At 39.6% G+C, this 12,914-nt stretch overlaps 1 protein-coding gene across 1 annotated transcript in view; it reads right to left on the bottom strand.

The window, feature by feature from the left end:
• MRAP2 (melanocortin 2 receptor accessory protein 2) overlaps positions 1 to 12,914 on the bottom strand; it is a 69,525-nt gene that overhangs the window by 14,278 nt on the left and 42,333 nt on the right. The window contains exon 3 of the mRNA XM_069065051.1: positions 657 to 756. Coding sequence (XP_068921152.1) covers positions 657 to 756 — 100 coding nt within the window. The remainder of the gene's footprint in view (positions 1 to 656; positions 757 to 12,914) is intronic.

Raw genomic sequence — 12,914 nt, 5'->3', positions numbered from 1 at the left:
CCATTTCCTTTTCTAGCCCATTTTACAGATGAGGAAACTGAGGCAAAGAGGTTTAAGTGACTTGCTTAGAGTTACACAGCTAGTAAGTGTCAGGCCAATTTGAACTCAGGAAAATGAATCTTCCTGACTCTAGGCCCAGCACCCTATTCACTGTGCCACCTAGCTGCCCATTAAAGACTTTATAGGAGGGGTGGCATTTGAGTTAGAATTTGAGGAACCAGTAACACTTCAGCATATGGAGAAGGAGAAGGATAGCATTCCAGGAAAGGGGCAATGTGCAAAGATACAATGGGACGTAGAGGATATGTTCTGTTTAGAGCTCAGGGTCAAAGCATTGTCCAGTTCAACTGAGACACAGAGTACCTATAAGGCAGTAATATGAGATAGTGAATGAGAGAAAAAGGAGAAGGAGAAAGGAAAAAAGGAGAAAGAAAGTGAATGGGAGTTCGGTGAGAAAAATGATTTCATAAATAAGCATTTATTATGTACCAAGAACTGTGCTAACTGCTAGATGTACAAGGATGACAAAGGGGGCATTATTAAAGATCTTTGAAGAAATGATACATAAGCAACTCCTTGTGTGGGAACCCCCTCCAATGAGGTATATTGCAACCTGTGGCATATGGTTTATTCCAAATGGTAATAATTAGACTTACTCTTGGTGCGGCGCTCCTGTTTTGGTCAGCAAGGTCAGTACAAAAAACATGAAAATCACGAAGACAGCAAGACCAACCCAAAATCCAATGACAATGGAATCTGTAAGACAGTTAATAAATGAATTAACATTTCACCTCAATTTTTTAATGAAGGAACAAGCATCATTAAAGGCAATGGAAAAAACATAGGAATGCCTTGATTCTAGTCCTGGCTCTGCCACTGACTAACTGTGTAACTCAGGATAAGTATCTCAAACTCTGAGTTTCAATTTCTTCATCTGTGATATGAGGATAAAGAAAAGCTTAACCTGCCTTCCTCACAAGGGTTGTTGTGAAAACACAATGAGATAACATTAACAAAATGTCATGCAAACATAATAAGCTAAGCTATTAAAGGTGCTTTGATGGACCAACCCAAGTACTGTCTGGCTATGCCCATAGCATGGGAAGTGAAAAATTTTAATGAAATTTAAAAAAAATTACTCCAACTCTTCACCTTCCCACAGGTCATTTTCTTGGAATTAAATGTGTTGCTTGTGTGAGCTGGCTGCATATGGGGCCATTAAATTCTCAGTAACCACTATTAAATGTCTTTGACTTTATCCTTTAATGACCATTTTCATGATTTACCAGTAGCATGGTATACTGATCTAATAAGGAATCAATAACTATTCTATTTTCAGCCCTATCCCTGATTTACTATGATATCCTTGGAGGTCACATCCTCTTGAAACCCAAGTTATAATTATATTTACTACTTCTCTTGCTGTCACCAAATGACAGCCTTGGGGACAACAGGATTACAGAATCTGAGAAGTAGAAGAGATCTTAGGAGCCATCTGGTCCAACTCATATGCATTGGGTTGGCCTAGATAACGTGATAATAGCTAACATTTATTATATAGCGCTTCAAGGTTTGCAAAATACTTTATAACTATTATCTTGTTTTATCCTCAAAGCAACCCTGCGAGGTAGAGACTATTATTGTCCCCAGATTACAAATGAGGAAAATAGGTTAAATGACTTGCTTAGGGTCACACAACTAAGGTCTAACGCTCTATTTGAACTTGGGAATTCCTGACTCTAGGTCCACCATATGATCCACTGAACTATTTAGCTCCTTCTAATGTATCCTGATAATGTACCCAGCAATGGTCATCTAACCTGTAAAGAAAGAGGGAGCCTACCTTACATTCCATCCTCTACATTCCACTTTTGAATAGTTCTAATTGTTATAGAAGTTATTTTTTGTTTTGGGTTTTCCCCTTAATGTCAAGTCTCCTGATTCTGAACTCAAAGTACTATGCCCTACTCCAATAAGTCCAATATAATGGAAGCTTACAATTTAGAAAACAACATTTCGAGTTGAGGCAGCAATTCTGAGTGTGGCTATCTAAAAAATGAGCAAATTAAATTTGGTTTTAAAAATTAAATGCATTGTGGCAGTAGGCGGCAACTGTGGGCAACTGGACAGCAGCCTCTTGGCTGACCCCACCTTTGTGTCCTTTTTTCTACTCCTCATTTTAGCGTAGGACGCCTCTCCCCTAATCACTAGTTTGGTCTCCTCCTTAAGCCTTCTCTAATGGAAGGAGGAGAAAATCAAAAGTGCTAAGGAACTTCTGAAGGAGTTGCCTACAGTTGTCTTTCTCTTCACTCTGCACTCAACTCACTCTGGATTATTGTACAAGCCTTGACCCTTCTCTCTCAACAGGTACCTTCCTACCCCTCTTTCCCAACTCCTCTTTATGTCTTCTCTTCACTTGTTAGAAGGTAATCTTGAAAATAGAAGTTTTCAGGTATTTGTATCCCCAGCACTTAACCTGGTGCCTGACCACACAGTACTTAGAAAATGCTGTATCTTCCATCTTTCTATCTACCTATTTATCTACCTGTTTATCTAGCCATGTCTTTACCTACCTATCTAATTATCCATCCATCCATCTATCTATCTATCTATCTATCTATCTATCTATCTATCTATCTATCTATCTATCTATCTATCTATCTATCTATCTATCTATCTATCTATCTATCTATCTATCTATCCTGTCTGTCTGTCTATCTACCCATCTATTATCTCCCCAACAGAACTCCTAGATTTAGGATCCTTTGCTCAGTAGAGCCCAGGCCCACCTGTTCTCCACTTTAAAAGGCTATATTATTATGAATAAAATACCTTTTTTAATATTGAACCCCCAGCTGATAGATCAAACAATTAGACAAAGAATCTTTGTCTTCCTGGTGAATATATCACAATAGAAAAGCTCTTACCTCTCTGTGAGTTTAACCAAGTGTCAGGCTCTCACCCACCTGCATTTAACCCTGGAGGGCATATATACACATCAATACAGAAAGGAAGGGCCTCTAAACAGCTAAACAGTTTCTGTAAAGTAAGTGGCAGAACAAAAAGCAAGCAAATTCTTTTTTAAGACTGATAAATAGGCCTCTTCAAGAAAGGAAGAAGCCAAAGGCAGGAGAAGGAGAGAGGATTAGTTCCAGTTCCCTTCCATGGGTTAATTACTTCCTGTATTTGTCGGCTCTTTATCTCCCCATTGGATTATAAACTCCTAGAGGGCAAGGACTGTCTTTTGCCTCTTTTTGTATCCTCAGCATCTGGCACTGTGCCTGGCACATAGTAAGTGCTTAATAAATGTTACTGATTATTGATCAGTTGGTGTCATTTGCTCCGTCTTCTTACTCCCTAGGCAGTGCTTCTCTCTAGAGCTTCAGTGTCCGTGAGATTGTCGTTTTTGTTGCTGTTGTTCATCCTTCATTTTCAGTAGGACCCATGACTTCACAGGGTGACATCTTGGCTTGAGCATGAATTGGACTTAAGTGATGTGGCAGCAAGGAAGAAAGGAATTCCAGGCATGGGAGGGAAACCCATGCAAAGCCATGAAGATGGAAGATGAATGTAATTATCTGACAAATAGTAAAAAAGTCAATTGGACTAGACAGTAGCATGTGTGAAGGGGTGTAATGTGTAATAAGACCAGATTGGAAAGGGTTTTAAATACCACATAGAAAATGTGTTGAGTAAAGTGTAAGGAGACTAGAAAAGTAAGAGGGAACTAGATTATAAAGAGCTTACATCCATAAGTACAAATGTTAAAATAGAGGATATATCCCCAAGGCAATATTCACAGCACCAGTGGTGACTAGGAATATGCTGTCATAGATCTGAATCACAAAATATAACAGACTCTCCACAAAAAAGACAGAAACAAACATTTATTCAGACACCAGAAAGCCAAATCCCAGCACCAGAAAACCAAATTCATCATAGTAACAAAAAAGCTAATATACCATAACACAGCAGCAAGCCACACCATCCGTCAGTCCCTCCTGCTTCAGCCTTCCCACAAACACAATTTTAGCTGTCTCCTTGCCTGTATCCTCTCTCTCCCTCTGTACTAACTGTTCTCACTCATTTCCTACTCCATCCCTTCCTGCTCCACCTGTTCAGCAAACTCCTCCCACCACAGGCTCCATGTGATTACATTTGGCCTATTAAGGGACAGGGAAGATCTTTGAATCCCTATTACCATTACAGAGGTAGACATAGATTAAGTGGAATGTTCAAGTGGCAGGGTGCTCTGTTTCATTGAATTTTTCTATTAACTGAGAGCTACTCTCAAAATCCTTTTCTATTCTGTTTTGTTTCAACCTCTTTTACTCATTGGACAAAGTCCTTCTTCAATGACTACAGTGCTTTTAGGTAATGGTTATGAAAATCAATTCTCCTTGCAGGTATACAGCCAACCCTAGGAAGTTCTGATTTGTTTGTTTCATTTGAATGAGTCCCTTACATCAGTTTGTCTTGATGTTTTGTCTTAACCTCTTTCTCCAAAGTCAAATGTAGAAAAAAGATCCAGCGAATCAGAGAGAGTTCCAGTTAGTTGGGTTCTAAATAAGCCAGGTTTTATTGCTCTTAAAACTGTTTGTACAAGTGCCTGAAGGGAATTGGAGCAAACAGATTTAATGTGGAAGAGGGATTACATTTGTTCTGTTCTGTCCTCTATGGCAGAGCAAGGACCAGTAAGTGGAAATTACAGGGTTCAGTTCAATATGAGGAGGAATTTCTTTAAAATGGGAGCTGTCACCTATTGCCAATTAGTAGCTGAGTTCTATCAGCTCCATCTCCATAGCATATCTTACACCTGTCCCTTTCTCTGCACACCTATGACAACCACCTTTCAGGGCCTTTACTGTTTTTTTTGGGGGGGGGGGGTGGAAGGAATACCTTTTTTTTTTTTAACATTAGCTTCATTTCCAATTGTATTCCTTTCTTCCCTAGAGAACCATCTCTTGGAGCAATTTTTTAAAAGTTGGGTTCTTTAAAAGCAATTAAGCAAAACTAACCAATTAATTGAGTTGATGGTACATTCATTGTTCTACATCCATGGTCTCACAACTCTGAAAAGAAAGATGAGAAATTAATTTTCTTATCTCTCTTCAGTCAGTTGAGTGCAACTCTCTGTGACATTGTCATCGGGGGTTTTCTTGGCAAAGATACCAGAGTGGTTAGCCATTTCCTTCTCTAGCTCATTTTACACATGAGGCACCAAGGCAAACAGGGTAAGTGACTTACCCAGGATCACACAGCTAGTAAGTGTCTGAGTCTGGACTTGAACTCAGGTCCTCCTGACTTCAGAGCCATCACTCTATCCACTATGCCACCTATCTGCCCTTTTGAGTCATGCCTAATCTTGATAATTACACAGCATTTCGTTTCATTTCCTTTTGTTTCCATTTTTTTCATTGTTTTGTCCTCATTTTCATTTTCTATTTACATTGTTGTAATCATAAAGTATATTGTTTTCTTGGTTCTGCTTATTGCATTTTATATGAGTTGATATAAATGTTCCCATGCTTTTCTATATTCTTTATATGCATCATTTCCTAGAGCACAGTAATATTTCATTACATCAAATGCCACAATTTGTTTATTTATTCCCTAACTGATGGATACCTACTTTGTTTCCAGTTAATTACTACTACAAAGAATGACACTGTGAATATTTGGGCATATATAGAACATTTCTTTCTGTCTTTGACTTCCCTGGAACATATGCCTAGTAGTGGGATAGTTGGGTGAAAGAATATGGAAATTGTTGTCATTTCCTTAGCATAATTCCAGATTGTTATCTAGAACAATGGGACCAGTTTACAATTTCACCAATAGTATTGTTAGTGTGCTTGGTTTTCCATTAAACCTCCAAATATGGTTATTCTCATCTTCTCTTATTGTTCCCAATTTGTGGGATATGAAGTGAATGAAGATTCAGATTTATTTTGATTTCTCTTATTTTTAGTGATTTGGAATAATCTTTCATATGGTTGTTGATATTATAATTAATAATTATATAACTACTAATAATTTGTTTTTTTAAGAATTATTTGTTCCTATCCTTTGACTACTTAATAACCATCAAGGAATAACATTTAATCTTAAAATTTTGTTTTATTTTTCTATATATTTTGGATATCAAACAAGTAAGGTGGCATAGTAAACAGAAAAATGGCCTTGGAGCTAGGAAGATCTGGGTTCAAGTTCTGAGTCTGTGCACAGGACAGCCTCTTAAGACTATAAGCTTCAGAATGAGTGCCAACCTGCATTGGCAGAGGGAAGCCTTACTAGGATCTCCCCATACCAATGAAATCACAAATCCAATATCTATCCCTATCAGACCCTTAGGAGAGGGATTTAATGGCAAGATTTTCCCCCCAGTTGACAGCTATGCCAGAGTTCTATCCTAGTTATGCTGATGTGGTTTGCGCCAAAGCTTTTCTATTTCATGTAATCCAAGTGATCTCTTTTATCTTTGGTGAAACTGACAAAATAATTTTTCCCGGATGCCATTCTGGCCATGTCACTCAATGCTCAAAAACCTGTAAAACATCATAAAGGCAGGGGCAGCTAGGTGGCGCAGTGAATAGAGCACCGACCCTGGAGTCAGGAGGACCTGAGTTCAAATCCAGCTTCAGACACTTACTAGCCGTGTGACCTGGGGCAAGTCACTTAACCACAATTGCCCTGCCCTCCCCCCTCAAAAAAACAATAAAAATTAAAAAAAAAAAAACATCATAAAGGCATCATTAGAGTACATGGTCAGTTCTTTACTGTTAGAGGGATGAACTGCCTCAGTCATTAACATGCCTCAGCCACAAACTTTTCAATATGTTTGTTCTGTGTTCTCCATATATGTGTCCTGGACACACACTTATTAATATATGTGCTCTTCATGCATGTGTTCTCATCTATGTTCCTGACAGGTTCTTTATGCAGGTCCCTTGGTCACATCTTCCCTGTGTGTGTGCTTCATGTATGTTCCATGGCCATACATGTTCTCTTCACGTGTGCCTTCCCCTACTATTGGTGGAGCATGTTTCCTGAGTGCATGATGGGAAGGGGGTGGGGAGGGGAAATAATTTTGCCTTTCATTTGCCATACTATTTGATTGAATGTGTTAGGCTTTTAATAAATGCATCCTCTTGCTGGCTGGTATAAGTAAGCATATTGAATGGGGAAGTTGGAAACTCTTGGAAGAACTGTGGAAGAACTGGTTGGAAGAACTGTGTATTGGAGTGAATGCTGACCCAATCCACAGAGGACTTCAAACCTAAGGTAGTTTTTATGAGGGTCCAAAAAGGGGGGAGGAGTGCTACAAGGATTTGAAGGTAGAATAGCAGAGTGAAAAGAACTCTGGACTGAGAGAGAAGTGAACATGCACCTTAACTCTCCCACCTTGGTTATCTGGACCAGTCATTTCATTTCTCTGGCCCTCAGTATATCAACCACAAAATATTGGAGGAAGGTGGCAATGCATTACACAATCTTTAAAATTCAGCAGCTAGGTGGCTCAGTGGATAGAGCACCAGGCCTGGACTCAGGAAGACTCATAGTCCTGAGTTCAAATCTAGCCTTAGACACTTACTAGCTGTGTGAGCCTGGGCAAGTCATTTAACCCTGTTTATCTCAGCTCCCTCATCTGTAAAGTGAACTGGAGAAGGAAATGGCAAACATTCCAGTATCTTTGCCAAGAAAACCCCAAATGGGATCACAAAGAGTCAGACACAACTGAAAAAAGACTGAAAAAAATTCAGCCCTCAAATTCTATGACATATCACAAGGCTTCTTAAACTTTTTTCGCTCACAATGCCTTCAGCACTTCTTAAACTCTGCATTGCAACCCCATATGGGTCTGGGACCCACAGTTTAAGAAATGCTGAGAGGTTTAGCAGGGCAGATGGAAATAAGGTTTTCCGAGAGAAGAAAAATGAACAGTCATTAAAGGGAACAGAGATGGCAAAGAAATGTCACATGGATAAATGATACCACTCAGCATAGAGGATTCTGTATCCAGTGGTGTTCAGGAAATATTGTTAATTAACTAAATGATGAAGAACATTCAGAAATGATACATCAGAACTAGACCTAAGTCTGCAGTACGTTTCTTAATTCACCTGCACTATTTCACAACTGTTCACATGCCTTCTTTAGATCTGTTTTTATCAGAGCTCTTACCTTAGTCATAGTAAGGGATGGGCCTTATCCCTGGCCATCTATGATTGCAGCGGGATTTTTTGTTGGAGGAGATGAGAGGAGTGTTGGACTATGTTCTGTGCCCAGTGGCATAGAGTGGTGAGCACAACTGTTTCCTGGGTACCCTAGTTCATGTTCCTACCCAATGCACAGGTGTTGTGTCTCAGATCCTGAAATATGCCCTTAGAATTACGGGAAATCTTAGAAAAATCTCCCTACCAGGAATGGAGCCTGGGTATTCCTAACTTTCCATTTACTATAAACTCCCCAAAGCAACAAAAGACAGAACCACGTGGACCTGAGTGATCATTATATTGCTCCCTAGGCTTAAAATGAGCTTATAATTGCAAGAGTATTATATAGCGATTTACTAGAAACTCTCTGGGGAAATTTCAGGACTTGAGATTCATGTTTGAGATTCAATGTTATGCAACAATATTACTCTCTTATTACTGAGCCCTGCTTGGATTGGCAGTCAATTTCAGTTTCTATATTTGATATCATTATTTAATATAGCAGAGGCAGTTTGGCATAGAAGATAAAGAGCTAAACTTACAGGCAGGAAGCATTGGTTTAAGTCCTACTTTTGACATACTCCAACTATGTGACCTTGGACAAGTCACTTAACCTCTTGGTATACCACAAAACTCTAAGTCTACAAGTAGCAGAGAAGCAGCTAATATGCACTGATAGAAGGTGTTAGTTAGGGGGTGGCTAGGTGGTGCAGTGAATAGAGCACTGGCCCTGGAGTCAGGAAGACCTGAGTTCAAATCCGGCCTTAGACTTTACAAAAAAAAAAACTAGCCGTGTGACCTTGGGCAAGTCACTTAACTTCAATTCCCCTGCCTTCCCCCCTCCAAAAAGCACAAATAAAATAAAATAAAAATGTATTTTTTTAAAAAAAAAAGGTGTTAGTTAATCAGGCATTTTTTTTAAAAGCAATTGGGGTTAAGTAACTTGCTCAAGGTTACAAAGCCAATTATTTCTGGGTATGGTGCTAAGTATCAGAGCCCGGATTCGATCCCAGGTCATCTTGAATCTGGGGCCGGTGCTCTGCGCCACCTGGCCGCCCCTAAGCAATTGGGGTTAAGTAACTTGCTCTAGGTTACACGGCCAGGTGTTTCTGGGTGGGTGCTAAGTGTCTCAGCCCGGATTCGATCCCAGGTCATCCCGACTCTGGGACCAGTGCTCTTACTCGCTGTGCTACCTGGCTGCCCCATAGGCATTTCTTATACAAATGAAAACACAGGCCCAGTCTCCTCTACCACCAAAGCAATTTGTCCTTATCTGCACTATCACTAAATCCTTATGTTTTCCTTGTTGACTTTGTCCTCAAAAAAAATAAATAAATAAAATGGGGGAAAAAAAAACAGTGACAACAAAATATCTGTATTTATTATACCCTTTTGGTTCTGTCTTGCATCCCAAGGCCTTAATTCACCATTTTCCATCTTTTAGCTCCTAAGAAGCTCATGAAAACCAAAGAAATGATCCAACAAGCATTTATTAAGCATTTACTGTATGCTAGACACTGTTAGATAACAGGAATACAAAGGTACAAGTGAAGTTGTTCCTCCCTTAAGGAACATACCAGCTACTGATGAGCAAATACAAACTATATGAAAAGTAACTCCAGGGAATCACTAGCCTTTGGAAAGATGAGGAAATCCTTCTGTTAGAAGGCAGTATTTGATGTGAGATTTGAAGGGAGATGAGGAGCTTAACTGGGCAGCTAGATGGCACAGCATATAGAGTGCTGGGCCCAAAGGCTCAGCTTCCTGAGTTCAAATCTGGACCTCAGACACTTACTTGCTGTAAGACCCTGGAAAAGTCACTTAACCTTGTTTATTTAATGTCTATATAATTTCACAACTGTTCAGATGCTTTCTTTATATCTGTTTTTATCGGATAAAACACTTTATCAGATGCAACTGAGTTTCCTCATCTATAAAATGAGCTGGAGAAGGAAATGGCAAACTACTTCAGTATCTTTGCTAATAAAACCCAAAATAGGGTCATGAGGAGTCTGAAATGACTGACCAACATCAACAGAAGGAGTTTAAGAGGTAGAGGTAAAGAGGGAGTGTACTCCAGGCTCAGGGAAAAGACTACGCAAAGATGGGAGATGGGAGTGTTACAGGGGAAGAACAGCAAGGAAACCATTTAGCAGGATTATAGATTGTATAAAGGATAGCTAGTGATGTATAAAAGGCCTGGAAAAGTGGGCTAGAGAAAGGCTGTAAAGGGTTTGTAAAGCCAAACAGGAGAGTTTACAATCCACAGGATGGTCATACCACGTAGTATTCTCACTCATAAAATGTCACAGACAAAGATGCTAAAAGAAGAAGCGGAGAGCCAAGGCCACTGGACACCCACTTGGTAATTCCTCTTCACAGAGTATGAAACCCAGCAGAGACAAGAGAGATCATTTAGTCAAACCCCTTCTTTTCATAAAGAAACTTAGGCCTAGCAAGGTCAAATGACTTTTCCAAGGTCACACAGCTAGTCAGTGGCAGAACTAGGGATAGAAACCAAGTCTCCTGACTACTAGCCAAGTAAGCTATTTGCTCTACTGTGTCTGGCACTTTAAAAAATGCTTGATGATTTACTGAGTATATGAAATTGTTATACAGTGTCCTGGGCCATGGAATTCAGTTGAAGCCAGAAAGCACAAGGATTATAAGGGAATTGGACTAAAGACTCCCTAAGGCTTTTTCCAGCTCAAACAATTCATATATTTTGATTCAAAGGAAGCAAATAAAGTACTCACAGTGTTCCTGATATGAGATCTGAATCGGTTCATCTTCTAATAAGCTTTAAAAATGAAATATTTAGACATGACTACACAGTATACCTGGGGAGAATGGGGGGGAATTAGAGGGAATGGCCCTGAAGAATTCCAAGAGGAATATATCATGAGAAAATCATTTTCCTTGACTCTGACCTTCAAGTGAAGGTAATGAAAAGAGACATAAATGAATAAATGACAGCTCCATAGTTTCAAATGCCCAGTCATAGGGGCGGCCAGGTTGCACAGGGAGTAAGAGCACCAGCTCCAGTGTCAGGACGACCTGGAGATCGAATCCCGGGCTAAGACACTTAGCACCCACCCAGAAACACCTGGCCATGTAACCTTGAGCAAGTTACTTACCCCAGATTGCTTTAAAAAAAAAGCCCAGTCATTCTGGGTTTTCTCTCTTTGTTACTTATTCACTTCTACTGTACTGGACTTTAATGTTCCTTTACATCCCCCTCTTTCCTCTCATAAGCTCCAGATCAGACTCAGATTTTAATTATAAGCTTTACCTTTGGTTTTTACATTTTTTTATTGTTTATTTTTCAAAACAGGAGAGAAGATCATAAAATCAACACTTTCCTGGACCAGGTTATATAAGCTTGAGTGGCTAAGAAAATGGCAGTGGCATCCACAGAAACAGGGAAGTTTGGAAGCTGGGGCAGATTTGGGTGTTAAGATGGTGGGTTCAGTTTGAGACATGTGAGTTTGAGGTGCTGTCTGAATATTTAGGTATACATTTCTAGGAGGCAATTGGATAAAGGGCACAAGCATTTAGCCTGGACATGGAATGACCTACAGTAGAAGACAGATGAGGACCAAATCTTAAAATCTTTTTTTGATTCTTTCCTTTCTTCATTACCACGTCCAATCAATTCCCAAGGCTAATCGGTTCTACCTCAATAACTTCTCTTGTATCTGTTACCTTCTTTCTAATCACACTACCAAAACCCTACTTCAGTTAGTCAACTCTCATCTAGATAATTGGAATAGTATTCTAACTAGTCTCCCTACCTGGAGATTCTTCCCTCTCAAATTCATCCTTCACAAAGCTGCCAAAATCAGTATTCCTGTGCACAGATCAGACCATGCCACACCCTCACTCAAAAGCCTTTAACAGCTCCCCATTGCCTACAGGATAAAATAGTCAAGCCCCTCCACCTGTCTGACTCGAGTTTGGCTTTATAGAATTATTTTGCATTCCTTTCCTTGACAATACTGTATATTCCAACCAAACTCTAATCCCCTGATCTCATCTCACTCCCTCCTCATCTCTAACTATTGAAACCCTTCTCTTCCTTCAAAACCCATCAGGTACCATCTGTTCCATGAAGCCTTCTATCATACCCCACCCCTACCCACATACTCTTGCTGAAAGTGATCTTTTTCCTTTAAATTTCTTAGAACGTTTAATCTGCATCTCTCCTTTAGCTCATTACATTTTAACTTATATCATATTTTTGTGACTTTGTTCATGCTATATTCCCCTTCCTCCCCATTTAGCTTGGAAGTTTCTTAAGGTCAGAAACTATGTTTTTCATTCCCCCATATTTTTTTTGAGGGGAGAGGCAATCTTCACCTGTGATTTCATTAGTGCAGGGAGTTCCCATTGAGGAAACTCCTTTCACCAGTACAGATAAGCAATTCCTTTGTGGCTTATAGTTTTAGAGAGTTGGCTGGGGACAATTAGAGGTAAAGTGACTTTCACTGGACCACATAGCCAATATGTGTTCCAAGCTAGGACTTCAACTCTCAGGTCTTCTTATTGTGATGCAACCAGATACATCCTAACTATATACTTCCTAGCCATTACAACCACACTACCTCTCACCTAGAAATCAATAATCAATCAATCAATAAACATTTACTAAGCCCCTCCTATGTGCCAGACACAGTACTAAGCACTAAGGATACAAAA

Source organism: Petaurus breviceps, unplaced genomic scaffold (genome assembly GCF_028583685.1).
Source record: "Petaurus breviceps papuanus isolate PSGF00001 unplaced genomic scaffold, PetGlider_PUasm1.0 90667, whole genome shotgun sequence".
Classification (NCBI taxonomy): Eukaryota; Metazoa; Chordata; class Mammalia; order Diprotodontia; family Petauridae; genus Petaurus; species Petaurus breviceps.
The sequence above is the reverse complement of the archived record's forward strand: the minus strand, read 5'-3'. Positions and strand labels throughout refer to the sequence as shown.